General features: G+C 36.9%; 3 protein-coding genes across 3 annotated transcripts in view; all 3 read right to left on the reverse strand.

The window, feature by feature from the left end:
- Window positions 1-23,891, reverse strand: part of LOC134840032 (nucleoplasmin-like protein ANO39) — a 254,422-nt gene that overhangs the window by 217,769 nt on the left and 12,762 nt on the right. The gene's annotated exons all lie outside the window — the stretch shown is intronic.
- Window positions 505-3,121, reverse strand: LOC134840722 (coiled-coil domain-containing protein 157-like). Its single transcript, XM_063856725.1, has one exon. It carries the CDS (start codon window positions 3,093-3,095, stop codon window positions 648-650), a length of 2,448 nt encoding a protein of 815 aa, XP_063712795.1. The 5' UTR covers window positions 3,096-3,121; the 3' UTR covers window positions 505-647.
- Window positions 8,048-23,891, reverse strand: part of LOC134840729 (uncharacterized) — a 28,606-nt gene continuing 12,762 nt past the window's right edge. The window contains exons 6-10 of the mRNA XM_063856740.1: window positions 21,341-21,560; window positions 11,740-11,894; window positions 11,307-11,469; window positions 10,353-10,883; window positions 8,048-8,416 (exon numbers count right to left, since the gene is read on the reverse strand). Of these exons, the coding sequence (XP_063712810.1) occupies window positions 8,120-8,416; window positions 10,353-10,883; window positions 11,307-11,469; window positions 11,740-11,894; window positions 21,341-21,560 (1,366 nt within the window). The 3' untranslated portion in view covers window positions 8,048-8,119. The remainder of the gene's footprint in view (window positions 8,417-10,352; window positions 10,884-11,306; window positions 11,470-11,739; window positions 11,895-21,340; window positions 21,561-23,891) is intronic.

The following is a 23,891-nucleotide window of genomic DNA, read 5'->3' on the forward strand; positions in this document are numbered from 1 at the left end:
GGCTACTCGAAAAAAAAAACTATGTCTTTACAGTTTAAATCAAGCTATTGTAAGCTTTTAAGCCATTAAAAAGAGCTATTGTACGCCTGTTCGCTCGCATTATTCGCTCGAAACAAGACAAAAAAAGCAAAAAAATCAAACAGGTTTTTCTCGACTTTTGAAACTTTTTAATGTCGTTCGAATCACGATTATAAGTTTTTTAATATGATATATTACTCAACTCTCTCCGATGATTATTTCTGGTAGCTATTTTGCGTGGAAAACAAAAAGAAAAAACTAAAACAAACCTGAATACAAAATGCCTCCACCATTTTTCAAATGGTCGGAAAAAAACTTGACAATTTTCAAATGCAGACATGCCCAATTATTATGTTAGTTGATGATCACGAATTCAGTCATCCAGTGAACAATGATGGTATTTACGGAAAAAAATGTAGTACCCGGTTACAACAGCCTTGCTTATAGCAAGAGAAACTACATTTCGCATTAGTAATCACATCTAATAAATTTGACCATTTTTCTTATTCAAACAATTCTACACTATGGACATTCTTTACACATTTACATTATTCTCACAAATGAAGGTGATAATTAAAGCACAAACTATGATATAAATTAGCTGCTAATTTTGCCAAACATCTAAAACATCAGTAGCAGAAATTAGAATGCATTTGCAGTTCGTGGTTTGTCTTAAAGGACCTTGAGCATTTACTGCAAGTGAAACTGCAAGAAGGCTTCAAACTGCTAGAAGAAGCCCACCTATCCCCGCGACCCGATTTAGGCCTTGAAAGGGGCGAACAATGGTCTCTTCTTGAAGATGCCCCACTTCTGTCCTTTTCCGATTGCATTTGGGCATTTTTCACTCTTTCAACATAACTTAGAGTGCCATGATCATCCGATGAACTTTCGCTTTGTCTGCCAGAAAATGCTTTCTTGTCACCGAGATTTCCCGAAGACTGGTTTGGCAGGGCGCCTTTTGATTCACTTCTGTAATAATTCATCTGCAGTTCATTTATGAGAGGCACTCTTTCTTTGAACTCTGTTTTGGGAACTTCAGATTCAATCACTGTCCTCTCGCCACCAGCACTGTCGCTTTTCACACATCCTGAACTTGCACTTTGTTCACTTTTGGGGATCATAGCTTCAATTCTGGAGAGACTACTCTTCAAACTGGCGTTTAGATCATCCAGCTTCGATATTCGCAATGTATTCGAATATATTTGCTGCTCCATTTCAAACTTAATGCACCTTGGGTCGCTAGGGTCCAAACCTTGAGGCGCCTTTGAAGTCGGTTTCGAATCTACTTCCGTTAAATCTGGGAACAAAATGAGCAGATCCTGCTTTTCCTTCAGGCTGTCGATTTCCACGTTCAGCGTTTTCACTTCATCCTCATAACTTTTAATCTGTTCTGTTATTAAGGCGTTTTCAGACTCTAGATTTTTGATGAGCAAACTTTGTTCTGAGACTCGTTTCTGCAGCGGTTTCAGGTCACTTTTGGCCGACACTAATTCTTCTTTTGCTTCGTCTCTTTCGATTTCTAATTCACTCACTTCTTGCTTTAAACTCTCACACTGCTCGTCCAATTCTTCAAGCCGATTCACCAACACTTCCTGTTTTGAAATCATTTCTTCGTCTCTGTTCGAATTTACTTTATTTTTAACTTTCTCTTTCTTCAGAACTTGTTCGTTCTTTTCAATTTCATCTCTCAGATTTTTAATCTCTTCCTCAAACTCTGCGACTTTACTTCGTTTCGTTTCAATTTCATTTTCTGCAGAACTTAACTTTTCGGCTAAATCCGAACACTTTTTCTCCAACACTTCATTTTCAAGCTTCATTTTCTCAGCTGTGAGTATAAATTGATCCTTTACGCGGTTTGTTTCTTCAATTTCACTTCTCAATTTCTTTTCTGTACTTGTTAGCTGTGCGAGACTTGCAGATAATTCTGCTATTGTAGAGTCAGAGCTCATCTTCATATCAGAAAATTCTGCATTCAACTTTGACATCTCAATTTGACTTTTTTCACGCTCTGAGTTCAACTGAACGTCAAAATTGTTCAATTTATCCACAAGATCTTCGACCTTTTTCTTCAAGTCACAAGTTTCCATCGAAAAATTTTCCAACTTAACATTTTGGTCGCAGCATTTTTTCAGAATAGCGTTTAAGTCTTTGTTTAACTCGTTACTCAAACGTTCAACTTCAGTGACTGAAAGATTCCCAGTCTGGACAACTTCACAGTTTTTAGTTGCTAGAAACTTATTACCGGTTGATTTTAGTCCATAATTCTGACAGACTAGATTTAAAGAATCACACAGGCCAAAAAGACTCCTCTGCAGGAAGGAGCAGTTATTGCAAGATAGAAAGGAAGTCTGGAGAGTTTGACAAGACACTGAAGTTGAGTGTCGGTCTGACTTCGCCAAATACTTTTCGTACAACTCCAATGTAGGAACCAAACTTGCCTCGGAAGCCGTGCCATCCACTTCTGAGAGCCCGCCGCTAGTGCCATTCTGAACATCGTGCTGCTGTTTTGAGACATTTGCATTTCGAGTAAGCTCCAGAAAATCCAGAGTGACCTTTTCCAGTGCTTCCTCCAATGCGTCTGCATTTCCAGCTAGTGTTATATTTTTCTCTTGTGTTTCGAGAAACACTCGGTTGAATGCGCTCAACTTATTCCATAACTTTTTCACCATCAAGCCAGTTGACATCGACTGAGCTCTGGTGGGTCCGTTTGAAACTGCCGAACCAACTCGACTTAATTCCCTGTTCACATCCCCACCGAATGACGCCACCGTAGTTTCCAGACTCTGGCTCACAAATGTAGTTGCCAGATGGAGAAGATACACTAACCGGTCAATTACCAACTCGTACATGACTATGTGGGAGACCTGATTGTCTTCCGCCTCATTGGCATCGTAGTCATGCTCGCTTAGCAGTTCGAGAATGTTCACATCGCTGGCCAGCTGGTCTGGATACTTCCAGGACTTGACGTTCACTTGCATTCCCGACTGGACTACGGATTCCGATATTGTAGTGTGCAGATCTAATACGTCTTGGCGTAAGCTTTGAATGCACGCTTTACTCCCCAAAAGATGCGCCATTTCGACTGCGTCTTGCAGTTACAACATTATCTGAATGAAATCAACCGCTCATACAAAGGTTGACAGCAAATGAAGACAACAGGCAGTTGTTGAGAATTTCAATAAGCTAAAGGAAGCTGGAGAAAAGTACAACTGATTTCTTCTATTCTTTCCTTTTAATCTTCCAAGATCAAATTATACATTTTTTTAAAATTGGAAACACAATGCTGATTGACAATTTGTTGATATAAAAAACCCAATTTGCGGAAACCAATTTCAACAAATTAAACATGCGAAACAGAGCTTCGCATCACTTGCGATACCACGCATACATAGCATAGCATTGTAAGTTAGCGGAGAGACAATAAGACAATGTTCAACTTGAGAAAACATGTCGAGCAACGCAATCACCAGCGTTGAATTGACATTCACGCTAAATTAAGCTAAGCCGACTTTACATGAGCAGACGCCCATTGAGGACAACAATTTTTTAGGACAACAATTCAATTGCTGTCCTAAAAATTTTGAACTAATAAAACTAGAAAGCATTCAAGTCCCCACAAAGAAAGCACACACACGAATAAGCTCTTTTGTCTCTCATCAAATGACAAGTGAGGCAACTGAGCCAATGCAACATGAGTCGAAACCTTTTGCGCGAAAAAAAAACAGACAAATGATATGCCAATTTGTTTCATACGGAAAACTTTTCTGGCTATGCTAAAAGAAACAGGTCCCGGCCGGATTTGAACTCAACACTTTTCTCGTCACAGTCATATACATACTGCTAAGTCAATGGTATTGCAGATAAGAAATTTGAATTTCTATGAAACAGGTATGTTCCTATTTGATAACGCATGCTTACCGTGAACGTAAAATTAAAATTTAAAGAACTTAAATAACTGCCAAAAATTGGCTGTTTCCCATTCAAAATACTTCAAAAACATGTAAACTACTCTAGTGAAAAGAGAAAACTTTTTCAAACTATAATTTAGACAATCAAAAAACATCATTTTCCTTCTAATGGATTTGGACGAGACGAAAACCTGCACTTCAAACAAATACAAAATAACTCTTAAAAATGAGAAAAACATGAGCAGACAGTTGGAAAAGTGACACTGAACTCAATGAGACCAAAAAGAAAGAACAGACTTAACAAACTAACATCCGTACTTCGATGAAAAAAAAACATATCAATCACAGCCACATAATTTTTTAAAATCTTTGCTTTTGATTCTTTTTTTATTTTTTTCCTTAAAATTATACTATTTTGAAAAATCTTGATCAAAAGAATATTTTTTATTCCGCTTGGGTTTCTCAATTTGAAATTGTTTGAAACAAAAAACAATCACAAAATCAAGGATAATTGAGAGCATAAATAAAACCATAGAAGCGCGCATACGTTGGTCCAGCAAATTGCCAATTTCTCACTCCGCAAAACAACGGATAGCAGGAAAAACATCTTTTTACGAGGAATATCGGGCCGTCAAAGGATATAAAAACGTCTCTGAAACAGTGAATTGACCGCTTCTGGAAAAGTCGCTTTTCGCCGCTTCCGCTTTTTTCGAAGACGCTTTTTGCTTATACCGCTTTTCTAAATTATAGATCTCGCTTTTTAAGAAAACAAATTTTAATTGAATTAAATCAATTAGCTTTAAAGTACAGAAGATTCTCGAGAACATTTGCGCCCAAGCGACTACGTTTTTTTGAGAGAATATTTCCGCTGCCAGAAAAAAAAGTCTCTCGACAGTACCTGTGTCAGGGCTCACAGAAAGTGCGTTGAAAACTAAGTTTTGTATGCTTTCCAGATAAGTCGACCAAAAATGAAGTGGGTAGTTGATTCTGACAATGGGCGAGAATAAGTAACTCGACAATCGCTCTGCAACATTTTGTTATGTGTGAATAATCGCTTTTCTGAAAATGAGTCGCGCTTTTCTGCCGCTTTTACAAAAATCATTCCTCTTTCACCGCTTTCGCTTATTTCAACTGGTTTACCGCTTTTTGCGGCCGCTTCCGCTCAAAGCGGTCAATTCACTACCCTAAAAACTATTATTTTGTTTAACTTTGCACAAAAACTGTGCACTGAACAGTACTTTGCTTGAAAAAAACTATGGATTGATCGTATAAAACAACCGCTAGGCAAAAACTAAAAGCATGTAAGTCACTGAAAGCAAGCTACAAAAGTTTTCTGTTTTGATATTTGAGGAATTTTCGCGTTCTTTATTTTTTGAAAAAATCTTAAGATTCGAATTTCAAAGAAAGAACATAGATGGTCTTAAGCTCTTTTGAATTTCTGGAACAATTTATGATTGACACTTTTTTGAACAAATTAAGCCAAGTTCGGAAAAATGGATCGAAAAGCTGCGAAACTCAATAATAAAACTCCACTTTCGAAACCAGACGTCGACCATGTTTTTTGTGGTCTTTACTTATTTGCTGTTCAAAGCGCGAAAAAATTAATTTGACTCTGAGCATGAATAGGAAACAGGGCCCCGTCTCTCCAACGAGAGCTACCTCCCTATACTAACACAAGACAGATGAAATCTAAAGACGCATGTTAGCTTACTAAATACAAGGCAATAATATATGAACACGAAATAAGCTGATATGTATCAGGCGCTTTAAAATTCCGCGGAAACATAGCAATGAAATAGGTAGTTTAATGAACTACAAAGCATGTTGGAAGAAAAATGTTTGCAGGTAGAAACTTTCTCAAAATTGAAGAAGGATAGCCGTTTACTGAGCAAGAAAACCGAATCTTGCGACCATAGTCTTTGGAAAACTACGGTTTAGAAAAAAAAAAATTTCCAAATGAATGTAGTTTTTTCTGCTTGGTGAGATAAAATGATCTGACGTTAAAAAAAAATTAAGACATATTAAACAGTAATAGTAATGTACGCAAATTGAACAAAAAATTTTGAAGGAAAATGACTGGAAAACTCAAAAAATTCAAAACTGTTGCAGAAAATTTTTAATGCAGCTAAAAACTCCAAAAACTAGTTTACTTGCTTAAAATTAAGTTTTTAGCTTTAAAATTAGGCGTAATTCAGCTGTTGTCAGCCAGCTCGCTTGCTCCATGCGCTCGAATTAAGACGAAAAAGCAAAATATTCAAACCGGTTTTTCTCAACCCTGGAAGTTTTTTGGAAATTCTTTATTATGGGTCGAATCACGACTAAAAGGGCTTTAATAAAATTTATCACATAACTCAGTCCGATCATTATTGGTGGTACCTGATTTTGCGTGGAAAACGAAAATAAAACAAACATACCCGAATAAAAAGTTCCTACTCATTTTCGATGCTCGAAAGAACAAACCTCGTTACGAGGTTTGTTGTTCCGGCTATTTGAAAAATGGGGAGGAACTTTGTATTCGGGTGTGTTTTTTAGTTAATTTTCTTTTTGCTTTCAACGCAAAATCAGGTACCACGAATAATTATTGGAACGGATTGAGTGATATATCATATTACAGTTCTTTCAGTCGTGATTCGAACGATATCGAAAAAATTTAAAAAATTTTTCTGTGTCAAAAACATTCTGCACTATTTGCACAGTTACCGGCTTTCCTTGTTTTGTTTTTTAAATGATTTTACAATCCAAATAAGAGATAAAACTGTTGTGTTCACATTTTTTGCCTAGGGGAGACATCCATCTACAGGTGGAAATGTTCTTTTTTGTTTATATTGTTCTGATTCAAAATGTGACGCCGCCGCCACCACCAAAGAAATATGTTTTTATTCCCTTGCAAAAGGAAGGGAAATGCTATTGGAATAATTCGTATAACGTTTTAAGCATTGAGAATTGAAACGACTATTCTCATTCAATACGAATAATAACGATTCCTCTCGTAAAGTACGAGCATACGAAACCTTCTTCTCGTAAAATACGATGGTACGAATAAAGAATACTAAGTTAAAAGAAACTTCTCATTTGATACGAAAAGTGGCGTGATTTCCCCATCTGAGTATAAATAGAAGCTCAAAACTACGGGAATTCATTCCAACAACTTCTCTTCTACCACCACCACCACTCTCCTCAACCACCCCAACCCTTCTCTAAAATAATATTCAATCTCAGAGAAAAATATCTCCAATCTCACCGTAAAAAATAAATATTGAGTCAAAAGGCAACTTGCTGTAAATTCATACTAACCTTTTTTTAATAAAATATTTCTCAGCGAATTTTAGATTTACTTTCTAAGATAGAAAGTAGAAAGGACCCTTTATTCCTAGCAAGCGTTTTGTCCGACGTAAATAGTATTGCTAGCGTAATAATATTAATTTTAGTTAGTACAGGGAAGCTGAAGTGTTTAATGAGCCAAAAACTAGTGAACAAAAAACCAAATTTTCTCGACACCAAGACAAGTTTTTCTGAGACTGAATTATGCCTGAATGGCTTTTAGTAATAGTAACACATTTTACCCCCCTAAGATTTCTTTTCAGGCGCCTATAATTGCACAAAAAAAAACAATTTTTGTCATATTTCCTCTGCTTCACTTCGTGAATGGTCGGGAAAATAAAATTTCAAGAAAAATGTTTCAAGAAAAATGGTCATTTTGTTCTTTTGTGGAAATCCATCGAATATCCATTTGATAAGGCTACTAAGTATTAGCAGTTTGGCTTGTTGCTTTTCAAATAAAAAATTGATGTAAAAATAAATTCTGACGATAATTTGTAAAAATGATTGGAATTAAGCTAATGCAAAATTACAAGAGTAATGACCTGTTTTTAAAAAATTTGAGTAAGAAAGCTAGAGAATTTAATGGATTATAATTTTTTTACTCGGATAACGATGATTGCTTTTAACCACATGAAAACTATTCAATTTGTAACTTCTATCTGTTTGCTTCTACAGGTCTTCACTTTATTAAAAGAAATCAATATGGATAAACTAATCACTAAGAAGAAGATTAGCAACAATACACATTTAAGTAAGGCGGACAATCATTAAATTTTGATTTGATTGGAATGAAAAACGAATACAGCAACAAAATCGATTAAATAACTATTATTTTTCCATGTTTCAACTTAGCAAAACAGCATCTGAGTGTGTTATGATGGAAATTCAACGTGGTGTCCTGTGGTTGTAACATCAGTAACGGAGGAGGGGGAGGACAGTCCATTTTGAGTGGCTGCACTGGAAGACACCAAATCGGATTGCGATGCGACTGATGGTAATGAAACTGGACTCCTGGATCTGGAGGTTCTTAGAGCTGCACTCCTAGCCTGTTGCTGCTGCTGCAGTATCTGCTGTCTGTTCTGATAACTGGCAATGGCAGCAGCACTCGAAATCATCTCGTCTTCTTCTTCCTCTTCTGAGCTGTCTTCATCTTCGTCCCCTTCTTGCTCCTAAAACAATATCTACATGAGTTAAAGCTAATCTGATTTTTGACATTTCGTCCATTTCGGTCAACGAATAAATCTCAACAGAGTAGTTCGATCACCCAAAATTGCTCACTTAACGTCAAGAATCATCTTCAACAAGTAAACCGAGCATCAGCTTAATAAAAAAACCGTAAAAATTGTTTCTAAGGCGTCCTTTGGCTGTTTAGTCAGAGGGCGTCAGAGAGGTGTTTTCAGTTCCAAAAAGTCCCGTAAACGTCAGAAGCAACTGAAACTTTGGACTCAAAAGTGTCTGTTGGAAAACTAAGAATCTCACCTAGGCCCTCAAACAAAATTTTTCCAGCTTGAAAAAGGGTACAAAAAACTACTCAACTAAGAAAAAAAACATGACTCATAATTTAGCATTTAGCGACACAAATTTTGCTGAATTTCCAGCCAACATCTTTCCACGAGCTTAACAAAGTTTCAAGTTACTTTTATGTGAAAAGAAATTTGCATGCGCGCCTAGCCTATATCCTTAGCTTTCCAACGAACACTTTTAAACCCAAATCGATAAAAAATAGATGGCCTTAAAGCTCTTCAAATTTGTAGAACACTTTATGATCGACAATTTTTTGCTACAGTTAACCCATTTTGGGAAATCTGATACTTAATTACCGTTTTCAAAATTAGAAGTCGATCACGTTTTTCGTGGCTTTTACATTTTTTGCTTCTCGATAGTGAATTTTGCCTTCATTTTAACAAAGGAAACGCACTGAACTTAAAAAGAAATCACAAGTCAAACCGCCCAAAATCAAAACTGAGCCTGAACAAATTTTAAGAAGTTTTCCTGAAAAAAGAAAAAAAAAATCAGCAAGACCTATATAAAAGTATTCACAACGTTCATTACTCTTAAACACCTCTCTTACGCCCTCTGATCAAATAGCCAAAGGACGCTTCGAAACAATTTTTGATCCGGCTAAATTGTAGAAAAATAATAATTTCTGTCATCATAAGTCCAATTTTTAACTCTGGTAAATGAAAAAAAAAAACGGTACAACCATGACAAAAAATTGTTCATTTCAGCGCTTGAAAACTAAGGTGCAACTTCTATGTCCCGTTTTTCACGAATTTTTTATTTTCTCTGTTCGATCGTCGAGTTTGCCCTCCTTTTAGCAAAGGAATTGAAGTGAACTTAAAAAGAAATCAAACGTCAAGCCGCGAATATAAATATTAAGCGAGTACAAAATTAGGACTTCCTGAAAAAAAAATCGCCAAAACCAATATAAGAGAATTCGCTTCGTTCATTACTCCTAAAAGGCATCCACACTATTTAGCATATTATAAATTACAATATATTAAATCAATATGCGTGTAAATTATGCATTTCAAAAATCTCGCGAAGTAATTCTTTAGAGGATTTTATTATTAGGGTTCTTTTGTTTCATTTGTTATAGCGTAGTTCTCAAAGACAAATAGCTTTTTTCGGCTTTCATGATGAATTAAAAGTGCATCAACTGTATAAGCTTATTACTAATCAAATGCCAAAGCACGTGGGACTAGACTTCTTTTAGCTCTTTTATTTGCGACTTAGGTTGGAAAACCAGTTGCAACGTACTATCACACTACGCTACGTTGGAGTAAAAATTCTAATGAACATGAACAAAAAACATTGTTTGCTGACAATTGGACATTAAAAAAAATTGCCTCAAGTTCAAGTGGTCCAAAATTAAGTTAAAAAAATTTTGATCAAAATCAATTGAACGAAAAACTTCGTTTTCAGATTTTTTAGACAATTTTTCGAAGTCATTTAATTTGATTCCATTTCAAAAAGCCCCTTCTTGAAGGGAATTAAAAATTACTTTGTGATGATCACATAGAATAAGATGAAATTACACAGATAAGATAGTTACTTTGCATTAAATTGTATATAAAAAAAACTATTTGCTCCACACGCGCTTGCCTGAAAGAATGCAGAAGCTCCATTGGCTACTCCTGGGAGTCGAAACTTGACCTCTGCTATGCTATCATTCAAATTATACATCATTGAACTATTCTGGTTAGGCTGCTGCTGCGTGGAAAAGTTAGATATGAAAATGTTGGGGTAGGACTTGGTTGCTCCGTTAGGCATGTGTAAGACGTCTCCATTTGCACTTTGATCACCATTACTGTCGCCCCCCGAGTAAGCATGATTGCCCTGTTGAGGCTGGGACAACATGGCTTCTAGGTCTGCGTCTAGATTACTCTCACTTCCATTGTTCGGTCGAACACAGCTGGAGGCTTTGGATGATATTTCTACTGCCGAGAACTTCCTGGCAGCTTCTCTCGTGCTGGGAGATATGCAGAGTTTGGACGAGGAGTGGTGCTGTTGTTGACTGTGGTGGTGGCTGGGTGCTGAGGTGGAGTCACAGTAGGCCACACTGAGGGAGTCTATGGAGGGGGTGGATGGAAGAAGACTTCTTCCCATCGGAACGGAGGAGGAGGCAGTTCGCACCTCAAACACAACTTATCTAATTACTTTACACGACTAGAAAACCATTCAAATTACTATAAAAACCAAACATAACTCTTTTATTAGCCATATTTCAGCAAAATCTAAAATTGAATTTTGGCTACATAACACAAGCAAACACGATTAGGCAAAGCCCTTCATTAACATAGTTGACATGAGCTGTTCGGCTCCTGTAGGCAAACGGTTGTTGATTACTTGGATTCAGAGCTAAATGAATTTGTATGGTTCTGTTTGCGAACTGTGATTAGGTGAAATTTAGCAGGTAAAAAGCATTCGGCAACAAAAACTCAACTGTTTTGCCACATCGTGTGCTTTCTACCGTACCCTGCGCTAACTAGTAGATTATAGACGGGCACTGACTGGGTCCGAGGTGAACATTTATTTGTTGTTGCTGTTGTTTATTACCTTTTCGTATGCAGCCTGCAGTCTTCCCCTGTTGGAGAGGAACTTGAGGACGGAGCTGAGGTCTCTGAGTGTCTTGTGTATGGTGAAGCAGCCGGAGGTCAGGTTCAACTTGTACCTCAACTGCCCAATGTTCTTGTTGAGGCAAAAGAGCGCGTGCAGAAACCTTAAAGATATTTACTCTCTAATTATGATTATTACTTTAATTACTACTGCGGCCACAAATGATCATGACAGCCTCCTCATTGCAAGTGGGTGGCTGGAGAATTTTACAGCTTATAATGAAATGAGGACTAAACATGGCTAAAATTCACTTAATGCTATTCTACCACACTCAGTATAACATGAATTCTATCAGGAACAAAAGTGGAAAGAGAGAGAGAGAGAGAGAGAGAGAGAGAGAGAGAGATTAAGTGTGTGGTAGTGGTGTACTTGCCTGAAGTCGTCCTTGACCCTGAGCTTCCTGTCTAGCACCAGGTCATACTGTCTGTTCTCTCTGTAGTCCTTCAGGTCTATCTGGTTGTCCACTATGTACCACCTGGAGGGAAATGAGCACATGTCTATCTGGTACCTCAGCACTGTCGCCGACACCTGCAAAACACACACACGTTATAATCATAACAAGGATAGCCGGTGTGGCTCTGCAAGTAGCACAGCATCTTACCACGATACTCTCAAAAAAAGCATAGAACCCTTTTTCATGTTTTTTTTACTCAAACTTGTGTTGAGGAAGGATTTGAAGAAAACCTAGAATTTAGGCATAATCGACAGCCATAGTAAAAAAAGACACAATCGGACAAGCCTTTCAGTAAAAAAAAAAAACAAAAAAAAAATTTTATGTTTTTTTTTTGCAGAAATTGTTTTGAAATTTTGAAGTTTTCTTTCCCAATGATGGGGCTAAAAAACATCCTTAATTTTTTTAAAGGAGTTTAACTCAAGTTTCAGGAATTATTCTTCGATAAAACGCCTGCTCGCTTGCTTTACTCGCTCGAAAATTGACTGAAACTTGAAAATTTCAAATCGGTTTTTCTCGTCAGTGGAACAATTTTTTAAAATTTTTATAGTATCCTTCAAATCACGGCCTCAAGGGCTTTACTATGATATATCACTCCAACCGTTACGATGATTATTTGCTGTAAATATTTATGGTTCAAAAAGATTGAAAGTAAAAAAAGGCCCGTTGTCAGGAAACTTAGAAGTCTGACAATTGACGAAGTACGACTCTAATGAAGAAAAGCCAATTGGAGGAATGGCAAAAGAAAAGGACACACCTGCAAAATACAAAAGTTATAATAACCATAAACTAAAAAATATTTGGAAAATTGTGAAAGAGCAAGGTAACAAAATAATTGAAAATGTATGAACCTCTTGGACTCTTTTTTGAGCTTCAAAAACTCTTTATGATAGGCACTTATTTCGTAAAATCCTTTTTTATAATCAAAATATTTATATCATGCAGAGAAAACTTGATCAAGGGCTAATTTTCGAAATCCACTGCACGTTCAGTAAATTAAAGCCCACTTTGGAACTAGTCATTCACAATTTTGTGACCTTTTCACTTTTGCTGTTCGATAGTGCAAGTAATCGAAATCCACTGCACGTTCAGTAAATTAAAGCCCACTTTGGAACTAGTCATTCACAATTTTGTGACCTTTTCACTTTTGCTGTTCGATAGTGCAAGTAATCGAAATCCACTGCACGTTCAGTAAATTAAAGCCCACTTTGGAACTAGTCATTCACAATTTTGTGACCTTTTCACTTTTGCTGTTCGATAGTGCAAGTAATCGAAATCCACTGCACGTTCAGTAAATTAAAGCCCACTTTGGAACTAGTCATTCACAATTTTGTGACCTTTTCACTTTTGCTGTTCGATAGTGCAAGTAATCGAAATCCACTGCACGTTCAGTAAATTAAAGCCCACTTTGGAACTAGTCATTCACAATTTTGTGACCTTTTCACTTTTGCTGTTCGATAGTGCAAGTAATCGAAATCCACTGCACGTTCAGTAAATTAAAGCCCACTTTGGAACTAGTCATTCACAATTTTGTGACCTTTTCACTTTTGCTGTTCGATAGTGCAAGTAATCGAAATCCACTGCACGTTCAGTAAATTAAAGCCCACTTTGGAACTAGTCATTCACAATTTTGTGACCTTTTCACTTTTGCTGTTCGATAGTGCAAGTAATCGAAATCCACTGCACGTTCAGTAAATTAAAGCCCACTTTGGAACTAGTCATTCACAATTTTGTGACCTTTTCACTTTTGCTGTTCGATAGTGCAAGTAATCGAAATCCACTGCACGTTCAGTAAATTAAAGCCCACTTTGGAACTAGTCATTCACAATTTTGTGACCTTTTCACTTTTGCTGTTCGATAGTGCAAGTAATCGAAATCCACTGCACGTTCAGTAAATTAAAGCCCACTTTGGAACTAGTCATTCACAATTTTGTGACCTTTTCACTTTTGCTGTTCGATAGTGCAAGTAATCGAAATCCACTGCACGTTCAGTAAATTAAAGCCCACTTTGGAACTAGTCATTCACAATTTTGTGACCTTTTCACTTTTGCTGTTCGATAGTGCAAGTAATCGAAATCCACTGCACGTTCAGTAAATTAAAGCCCACTTTGGAACTAGTCATTCACAATTTTGTGACCTTTTCACTTTTGCTGTTCGATAGTGCAAGTAATCGAAATCCACTGCACGTTCAGTAAATTAAAGCCCACTTTGGAACTAGTCATTCACAATTTTGTGACCTTTTCACTTTTGCTGTTCGATAGTGCAAGTAATCGAAATCCACTGCACGTTCAGTAAATTAAAGCCCACTTTGGAACTAGTCATTCACAATTTTGTGACCTTTTCACTTTTGCTGTTCGATAGTGCAAGTAATCGAAATCCACTGCACGTTCAGTAAATTAAAGCCCACTTTGGAACTAGTCATTCACAATTTTGTGACCTTTTCACTTTTGCTGTTCGATAGTGCAAGTAATCGAAATCCACTGCACGTTCAGTAAATTAAAGCCCACTTTGGAACTATTCATTCACAATTTTGTGACCTTTTCACTTTTGCTGTTCGATAGTGCAAGTAATCGAAATCCACTGCACGTTCAGTAAATTAAAGCCCACTTTGGAACTAGTCATTCACAATTTTGTGACCTTTTCACTTTTGCTGTTCGATAGTGCAAGTAATCGAAATCCACTGCACGTTCAGTAAATTAAAGCCCACTTTGGAACTAGTCATTCACAATTTTGTGACCTTTTCACTTTTGCTGTTCGATAGTGCAAGTAATCGAAATCCACTGCACGTTCAGTAAATTAAAGCCCACTTTGGAACTAGTCATTCACAATTTTGTGACCTTTTCACTTTTGCTGTTCGATAGTGCAAGTAATCGAAATCCACTGCACGTTCAGTAAATTAAAGCCCACTTTGGAACTAGTCATTCACAATTTTGTGACCTTTTCACTTTTGCTGTTCGATAGTGCAAGTAATCGAAATCCACTGCACGTTCAGTAAATTAAAGCCCACTTTGGAACTAGTCATTCACAATTTTGTGACCTTTTCACTTTTGCTGTTCGATAGTGCAAGTAATCGAAATCCACTGCACGTTCAGTAAATTAAAGCCCACTTTGGAACTAGTCATTCACAATTTTGTGACCTTTTCACTTTTGCTGTTCGATAGTGCAAGTAATCGAAATCCACTGCACGTTCAGTAAATTAAAGCCCACTTTGGAACTAGTCATTCACAATTTTGTGACCTTTTCACTTTTGCTGTTCGATAGTGCAAGTAATCGAAATCCACTGCACGTTCAGTAAATTAAAGCCCACTTTGGAACTAGTCATTCACAATTTTGTGACCTTTTCACTTTTGCTGTTCGATAGTGCAAGTAATCGAAATCCACTGCACGTTCAGTAAATTAAAGCCCACTTTGGAACTAGTCATTCACAATTTTGTGACCTTTTCACTTTTGCTGTTCGATAGTGCAAGTAATCGAAATCCACTGCACGTTCAGTAAATTAAAGCCCACTTTGGAACTAGTCATTCACAATTTTGTGACCTTTTCACTTTTGCTGTTCGATAGTGCAAGTAATCGAAATCCACTGCACGTTCAGTAAATTAAAGCCCACTTTGGAACTAGTCATTCACAATTTTGTGACCTTTTCACTTTTGCTGTTCGATAGTGCAAGTAATCGAAATCCACTGCACGTTCAGTAAATTAAAGCCCACTTTGGAACTAGTCATTCACAATTTTGTGACCTTTTCACTTTTGCTGTTCGATAGTGCAAGTAATCGAAATCCACTGCACGTTCAGTAAATTAAAGCCCACTTTGGAACTAGTCATTCACAATTTTGTGACCTTTTCACTTTTGCTGTTCGATAGTGCAAGTAATCGAAATCCACTGCACGTTCAGTAAATTAAAGCCCACTTTGGAACTAGTCATTCACAATTTTGTGACCTTTTCACTTTTGCTGTTCGATAGTGCAAGTAATCGAAATCCACTGCACGTTCAGTAAATTAAAGCCCACTTTGGAACTAGTCATTCACAATTTTGTGACCTTTTCACTTTTGCTGTTCGATAGTGCAAGTAATCGAAATCCACTGCACGTTCAGTAAATTAAAGCCCACTTTGGAACTAGTCATTCACAATTTTGTGACCTTTTCACTTTTGCTGTTCGATAGTGCAAGTAATCGAAATCCACTGCACGTTCAGTAAATTAAAGCCCACTTTGGAACTAGTCATTCACAATTTTGTGACCTTTTCACTTTTGCTGTTCGATAGTGCAAGTAATCGAAATCCACTGCACGTTCAGTAAATTAAAGCCCACTTTGGAACTAGTCATTCACAATTTTGTGACCTTTTCACTTTTGCTGTTCGATAGTGCAAGTAATCGAAATCCACTGCACGTTCAGTAAATTAAAGCCCACTTTGGAACTAGTCATTCACAATTTTGTGACCTTTTCACTTTTGCTGTTCGATAGTGCAAGTAATCGAAATCCACTGCACGTTCAGTAAATTAAAGCCCACTTTGGAACTAGTCATTCACAATTTTGTGACCTTTTCACTTTTGCTGTTCGATAGTGCAAGTAATCGAAATCCACTGCACGTTCAGTAAATTAAAGCCCACTTTGGAACTAGTCATTCACAATTTTGTGACCTTTTCACTTTTGCTGTTCGATAGTGCAAGTAATCGAAATCCACTGCACGTTCAGTAAATTAAAGCCCACTTTGGAACTAGTCATTCACAATTTTGTGACCTTTTCACTTTTGCTGTTCGATAGTGCAAGTAATCGAAATCCACTGCACGTTCAGTAAATTAAAGCCCACTTTGGAACTAGTCATTCACAATTTTGTGACCTTTTCACTTTTGCTGTTCGATAGTGCAAGTAATCGAAATCCACTGCACGTTCAGTAAATTAAAGCCCACTTTGGAACTAGTCATTCACAATTTTGTGACCTTTTCACTTTTGCTGTTCGATAGTGCAAGTAATCGAAATCCACTGCACGTTCAGTAAATTAAAGCCCACTTTGGAACTAGTCATTCACAATTTTGTGACCTTTTCACTTTTGCTGTTCGATAGTGCAAGTAATCGAAATCCACTGCACGTTCAGTAAATTAAAGCCCACTTTGGAACTAGTCATTCACAATTTTGTGACCTTTTCACTTTTGCTGTTCGATAGTGCAAGTAATCGAAATCCACTGCACGTTCAGTAAATTAAAGCCCACTTTGGAACTAGTCATTCACAATTTTGTGACCTTTTCACTTTTGCTGTTCGATAGTGCAAGTAATCGAAATCCACTGCACGTTCAGTAAATTAAAGCCCACTTTGGAACTAGTCATTCACAATTTTGTGACCTTTTCACTTTTGCTGTTCGATAGTGCAAGTAATCGAAATCCACTGCACGTTCAGTAAATTAAAGCCCACTTTGGAACTAGTCATTCACAATTTTGTGACCTTTTCACTTTTGCTGTTCGATAGTGCAAGTAATCGAAATCCACTGCACGTTCAGTAAATTAAAGCCCACTTTGGAACTAGTCATTCACAATTTTGTGACCTTTTCACTTTTGCTGTTCGATAGTGCAAGTAATCGAAATCCACTGCACGTTCAGTAAATTAAAGCCCACTTTGGAACTAGTCATTCACAATTTTGTGACCTTTTCACTTTTGCTGTTCGATAGTGCAAGTAATCGAAATCCACTGCACGTTCAGTAAATTAAAGCCCACTTTGGAACTAGTCATTCACAATTTTGTGACCTTTTCACTTTTGCTGTTCGATAGTGCAAGTAATCGAAATCCACTGCACGTTCAGTAAATTAAAGCCCACTTTGGAACTAGTCATTCACAATTTTGTGACCTTTTCACTTTTGCTGTTCGATAGTGCAAGTAATCGAAATCCACTGCACGTTCAGTAAATTAAAGCCCACTTTGGAACTAGTCATTCACAATTTTGTGACCTTTTCACTTTTGCTGTTCGATAGTGCAAGTAATCGAAATCCACTGCACGTTCAGTAAATTAAAGCCCACTTTGGAACTAGTCATTCACAATTTTGTGACCTTTTCACTTTTGCTGTTCGATAGTGCAAGTAATCGAAATCCACTGCACGTTCAGTAAATTAAAGCCCACTTTGGAACTAGTCATTCACAATTTTGTGACCTTTTCACTTTTGCTGTTCGATAGTGCAAGTAATCGAAATCCACTGCACGTTCAGTAAATTAAAGCCCACTTTGGAACTAGTCATTCACAATTTTGTGACCTTTTCACTTTTGCTGTTCGATAGTGCAAGTAATCGAAATCCACTGCACGTTCAGTAAATTAAAGCCCACTTTGGAACTAGTCATTCACAATTTTGTGACCTTTTCACTTTTGCTGTTCGATAGTGCAAGTAATCGAAATCCACTGCACGTTCAGTAAATTAAAGCCCACTTTGGAACTAGTCATTCACAATTTTGTGACCTTTTCACTTTTGCTGTTCGATAGTGCAAGTAATCGAAATCCACTGCACGTTCAGTAAATTAAAGCCCACTTTGGAACTAGTCATTCACAATTTTGTGACCTTTTCACTTTTGCTGTTCGATAGTGCAAGTAATCGAAATCCACTGCACGTTCAGTAAATTAAAGCCCACTTTGGAACTAGTCATTCACAATTTTGTGACCTTTTCACTTTTGCTGTTCGATAGTGCAAGTAATCGAAATCCACTGCACGTTCAGTAAATTAAAGCCCACTTTGGAACTAGTCATTCACAATTTTGTGACCTTTTCACTTTTGCTGTTCGATAGTGCAAGTAATCGAAATCCACTGCACGTTCAGTAAATTAAAGCCCACTTTGGAACTAGTCATTCACAATTTTGTGACCTTTTCACTTTTGCTGTTCGATAGTGCAAGTAATCGAAATCCACTGCACGTTCAGTAAATTAAAGCCCACTTTGGAACTAGTCATTCACAATTTTGTGACCTTTTCACTTTTGCTGTTCGATAGTGCAAGTAATCGAAATCCACTGCACGTTCAGTAAATTAAAGCCCACTTTGGAACTAGTCATTCACAATTTTGTGACCTTTTCACTTTTGCTGTTCGATAGTGCAAGTAATCGAAATCCACTGCACGTTCAGTAAATTAAAGCCCACTTTGGAACTAGTCATTCACAATTTTGTGACCTTTTCACTTTTGCTGTTCGATAGTGCAAGTAATCGAAATCCACTGCACGTTCAGTAAATTAAAGCCCACTTTGGAACTAGTCATTCACAATTTTGTGACCTTTTCACTTTTGCTGTTCGATAGTGCAAGTAATCGAAATCCACTGCACGTTCAGTAAATTAAAGCCCACTTTGGAACTAGTCATTCACAATTTTGTGACCTTTTCACTTTTGCTGTTCGATAGTGCAAGTAATCGAAATCCACTGCACGTTCAGTAAATTAAAGCCCACTTTGGAACTAGTCATTCACAATTTTGTGACCTTTTCACTTTTGCTGTTCGATAGTGCAAGTAATCGAAATCCACTGCACGTTCAGTAAATTAAAGCCCACTTTGGAACTAGTCATTCACAATTTTGTGACCTTTTCACTTTTGCTGTTCGATAGTGCAAGTAAGCTTGAAAAGAAATCAAAGTACAAACCGCAAAAAGTCAAATTTGAGCGAGAACTATTTTTAAACATTTATATTATAAAAATAAGACCTTTATAAAAGTCTTTACCACGTTCAATGGCTCTTAAATAGGTTCTGGCAAGATCCAAACCAAGGACCATTGCCTTTAACTCCAGACCAAGTGTCGAAAAAGCTATAAGACTTGGCTTTAATATCATAGCCAACAGACAGATGAAAAATAGTTGGTGGAAAAAACACATTACGTCGAAGCTCTTTCCATTTTAATAATATTTTATAATTGACTCTTTTTCGCTTCAGTTGAGCCAATTTTAAAAAATTACATGAAACGAAATTTAATTCGCTGAGAAAAAAAAATCAAATTCCACTTTAAAAAAATGAATTTGAACTGAGCTCAAAAATAAAAAATCAAGCTCAACCTATTGCATGATAGATAATAAACTAACCCGAAATATTTTAAAGCTAATTTTAAGACTTTTTCTTGAGAAAACAAACATAGCTAACAGACAGTTGGAAAAAACTCAAAAGACGCAATTACAGTTTTTTTGAAAAAGTATCGAATTTAAAAAATAGATGCCCTAAAACCTCTTTGAATTTCTAAAATCAATTTATGACAGGCACTTTTTCACTAAAATAGACACAATTCGAGAAAACTGGATCAATAGTAAACTTTCTATTTCGCTGGAAAATCTGAAAATTAAATTCCACTTTCAAAACTAGAAGTCGATCGCGTTTTCCGTCACCTTTACATTTTTGTTGTTTGATCGTGGAGTTTGCTTTCCTTTAAACAAGGGAAATGAACTGAACTTGAAAAGAAATCAAAAGTCAAACCGCGAAAAAATGAATTTCAGCCTGAATAAATTTAAGGACTTTTCCTGAAAAAAAAAACAAAAAATCATCGCGACCTATATAAGAAAAAGAACTACGTTCATCGACTCTTAGAAAAACTCCAATACATCAGGTTGTTCTGTACAACTAATAATAATAGTAAAATTTTGTTACTAAGCATTGCAGATGATCTATCAAAAGCTGCAAATCCAGTCGAAGGATTGTCAGTTTCTTTTGTTTCTCCATATCATTCGAGGCTGAGATAAATGCAGTAGCGTGGCGAAACGAAATGGGGCAATTGCCCCTTCCCCTCAATTCTGGGTGCTAAATTTTTCCCAAAGGGCTTCTCCTTTCGTATAATTTTACGAGATCCATTTTTGACTGGCATACATCAAACATTTTCTCCAAAGACGCCAATATAACGAAATGTCGCGGGAGCGCACACCAGGAACGCAATTTTTTGGTCAAATATTTTTTAAAACGGCTAATAACGTCATTTTTAGCGGTTTTTTTTCAAAAAAAAGTGCAAAAATTCGGAGAGCTTGAAAATCAAATTGGCTGACATAAAAAAATTATCGACAAAATTTTCAATTTTTTTTAGAAAGACTGCCCCCCCAAAAAAAATTTCTGCGCACGCCACTGGATAAATGTCTTATTAAATTTACATGTCACCATTCTAGGCTGAGATAATTGTATTGTTAAACATGTATTGTTTTCCCCGCATTTGAAAACACAATTGGAAACGGCAAAAATTTCGGTGAAATATCTTTTGAACTCAGGCCGTTTTTCGCAACTTTCACCTCTGGTACCACTATTGAAGCCGAGCTTTGTGAGAGGACGTCCGTACACGCTATCAATGTCATGGCAGGGGATCCAATACACGATTTCGATGTCTAAGCCTTACCGCCGTGCTTACCTCGTACAATTAAAATAGCCGAGCAAGTTGGACACCTTTCAATGAACTCCTATACCGGTATGAAGGAAACATAAACTTCCAAATTTAAAAGCATGCTGAAGTTATGGCTGTCACTTTGACATTTCAAAAATGGCCGATTGAAGTTCGCTTTAGGGATCTTAAGCTCTCTCTAGTGGCTTCTCAGAATAGGCCTGACCTGAGAAATGATAACTAGCACCCACGCAACATAGCACACAGCAGTCACAATTTCGAAATCGTCCACCTTCGAGGCATCTATGGGCTTCAGTTTCCTCGCAGTGGCCTGCTGCCTGTAGCAGGGGTCAAACACCTCCGACTTGGGCAGCCACAGTCCGCATATGTACCAGTGTGTGTCGTCAGATGATGCATGACCGTCTCTGGGCAAACTGGAACTCGATCTTAACATTAAAAATCACAACTAAGTAACATTATTAAAAGCAAAAATAAGCCTGGAAAACTAATATTATCGTATGAGCGGGAATCGAACCATCGACCTAGAGATTAAGAATATGTCCTCTCACCTGCCTCATGCGCTCTTGTAGATAAACTAACACTAACAAAGCGGATATCGAGCACATGCTTAAATCACATACAGCAAAAGCAAGCATTTCTATTTAAAACTTGGGATGCAAAAAATTGGATTCATAGTAAGACACTACGCCTGCGAGCTCGAAACTCGCAAGTGAAACGCTTGGACATTTCTTCGACAAAACTTACTTATTTCGAGAAAACAAAATGAACAGAGACGCCAAGCAGAGCTTCGTTTTGCTTGCGATGCAACGCAAGCATAGCATTGCAAGCTAGCGAACAGAGACGGAAAAAACTAAGCCGAAAAAATGTTTCAGAAAAAAATATATATTTTTGGAATTAATGCAAAATTCAATTTCAGCAAAACAGTCGAGAATCACAATACCAGAAATTAATAAGCTTGTACTATTTATAGCGGCTAATTAGCCGCCAATTACTGGGTAGAGGACCGTTGATTCAAAAAAAACTTCAGATATTGTCGTCTGAGTTCTTAACTTCTGCACAGACCTGAATTAAATAACCTTAATTCAGCCGACATGAATTAAAAGTAATCAATTTTTTCCTTTCAAACGATTCAAAATAAGCTGGCTTAGCCAAAACAACATTAGCTGAAACCATGTAGGCCGAATGAAACTTTCAAGTTGAACAAAAGAACAGTAAATTATAAATTACAAGCGAGAATTAACAAAATTTGCTCTTACGGGGAAAAGTGCGACAGCACAAGAAACATCCGTGATTTGGCAACTAAGCAGACAATATATAAGCAGACAAGCGATAGGGCGACAATGAGCTGAGGGTTTTATGCTGTTTTACTAGCAGACATTGCTGTTGCATTTGTTTGCTAATAATGATATTGGTATTCTACCGAGCAGCTTGCACTTTCCACGCAGAAAATCGTAACTTCGTGGTACGAAAATTTTTGATCATTGCTTACATATTCATGCTCGGAGAAACTCTTTTTTTATCGTTTAGCATGAGCTCAAGGTGAGTTTGGGATTTAAAATGTTCTGATTAAAACATTTGAAATTAAATTTTTAGCAGCAGCTTAGAAAAAAAGCTGGGGAGCATTTCATAATGCTTTCGGACAGGAAACATGTAATATTCTTCATGTAAATTACATTTGATGTCAATGCTTTTTAAGCACCCCTTTGTGGTTCTTAGTGTTTTATGCTGTTTTACTAGCAGACATTGCTGTTAATATTGCTCAGAAGGTTGTCCAAATGGAAGCTGTATAGTTTAAGACACTCCTCTCAATTTCATTGTAATTTACACTGAGCGTATCTAAGGAGACAACCGAAAAGATACCGGCAAGTTTCTTGAAACCATTGACTTATATTGGAGATTTTCACAAGTCTTATTACAACGGTCATGAAAAATGAGTTGGTTTTCAAAAGTAACCCCGAGAATTTTAGGGTTTTCAAATACAGGTAGGTTGGTGCCGTACAACATAACATTAACATAAAAATTAAACTCATTGTTCCATTGAAAAGATAGATGTCGTTAAATTGACTTCAGGCAAGGACAGATTTCTGTTTGTATCTAAGATATAGATAGAAAAGATAGATGTCGTTAATAACTTTCGAATTTCAAAGAAAAAATAGATGCCCTTAAGGCTCTTTGAATTTCTACAACAAATAATGATTGGCACTTTTTCGATAAAATTGGCCCAATTTGAGAAACCTGGATCATTAGGAAAACCCTTCATTTCGCTAAGAAATCTGAAAATTAAATTCCACTTTTGAAACTAGAAGTCGATCACGTTCTTCGTGACCTTTACATTTTGCTGTTCGATAGTGGGTTTGCCTTCCCTTTAATAAAGGAAAGGATCTGAACTTATTCGTACAAAGGTAAAAGCGCAAAAATTGAATTTGAGCCTGAACAAATTTTAAGATTTTTCCTGGAAAAAAATAAGGAAAAAAAAACAATCATCGCGACCTATTTAAGAGTTTGAACTACGTTCGAAGTTGTTTACCGGAAAAAAGTCTAGTACCCGATGGCAAAACCCTTGCTTATCGCAAGGGTAAAAAGTACTTTAATCGTCCTTTTTAGCCGGTTTTTTTTTCTTGCGGCTCAGGAAGTTTTTCATAAAATAAGGTTCTTCCAGTAATTTCGTAGAGCCGGGAAAATCAAAATGGTCGACCTAAAAAGTCAACAAAATTTTCAAATTTTCATTCGAAAAACCGCCCCCTAAAAAATTTTTA

The sequence above is a fragment of the Symsagittifera roscoffensis genome, chromosome 2, assembly GCF_963678635.1.
Source record: "Symsagittifera roscoffensis chromosome 2, txSymRosc1.1, whole genome shotgun sequence".
Taxonomy (NCBI): domain Eukaryota; kingdom Metazoa; phylum Xenacoelomorpha; order Acoela; family Convolutidae; genus Symsagittifera; species Symsagittifera roscoffensis.

What these genes read in the sequence shown, in the direction of transcription:
- LOC134840722 (XM_063856725.1), bottom strand. Translation starts at nt 3,095, where the DNA reads ATGGCGCATCTTTTGGGGAGTAAAGCGTGCATTCAAAGCTTACGCCAA.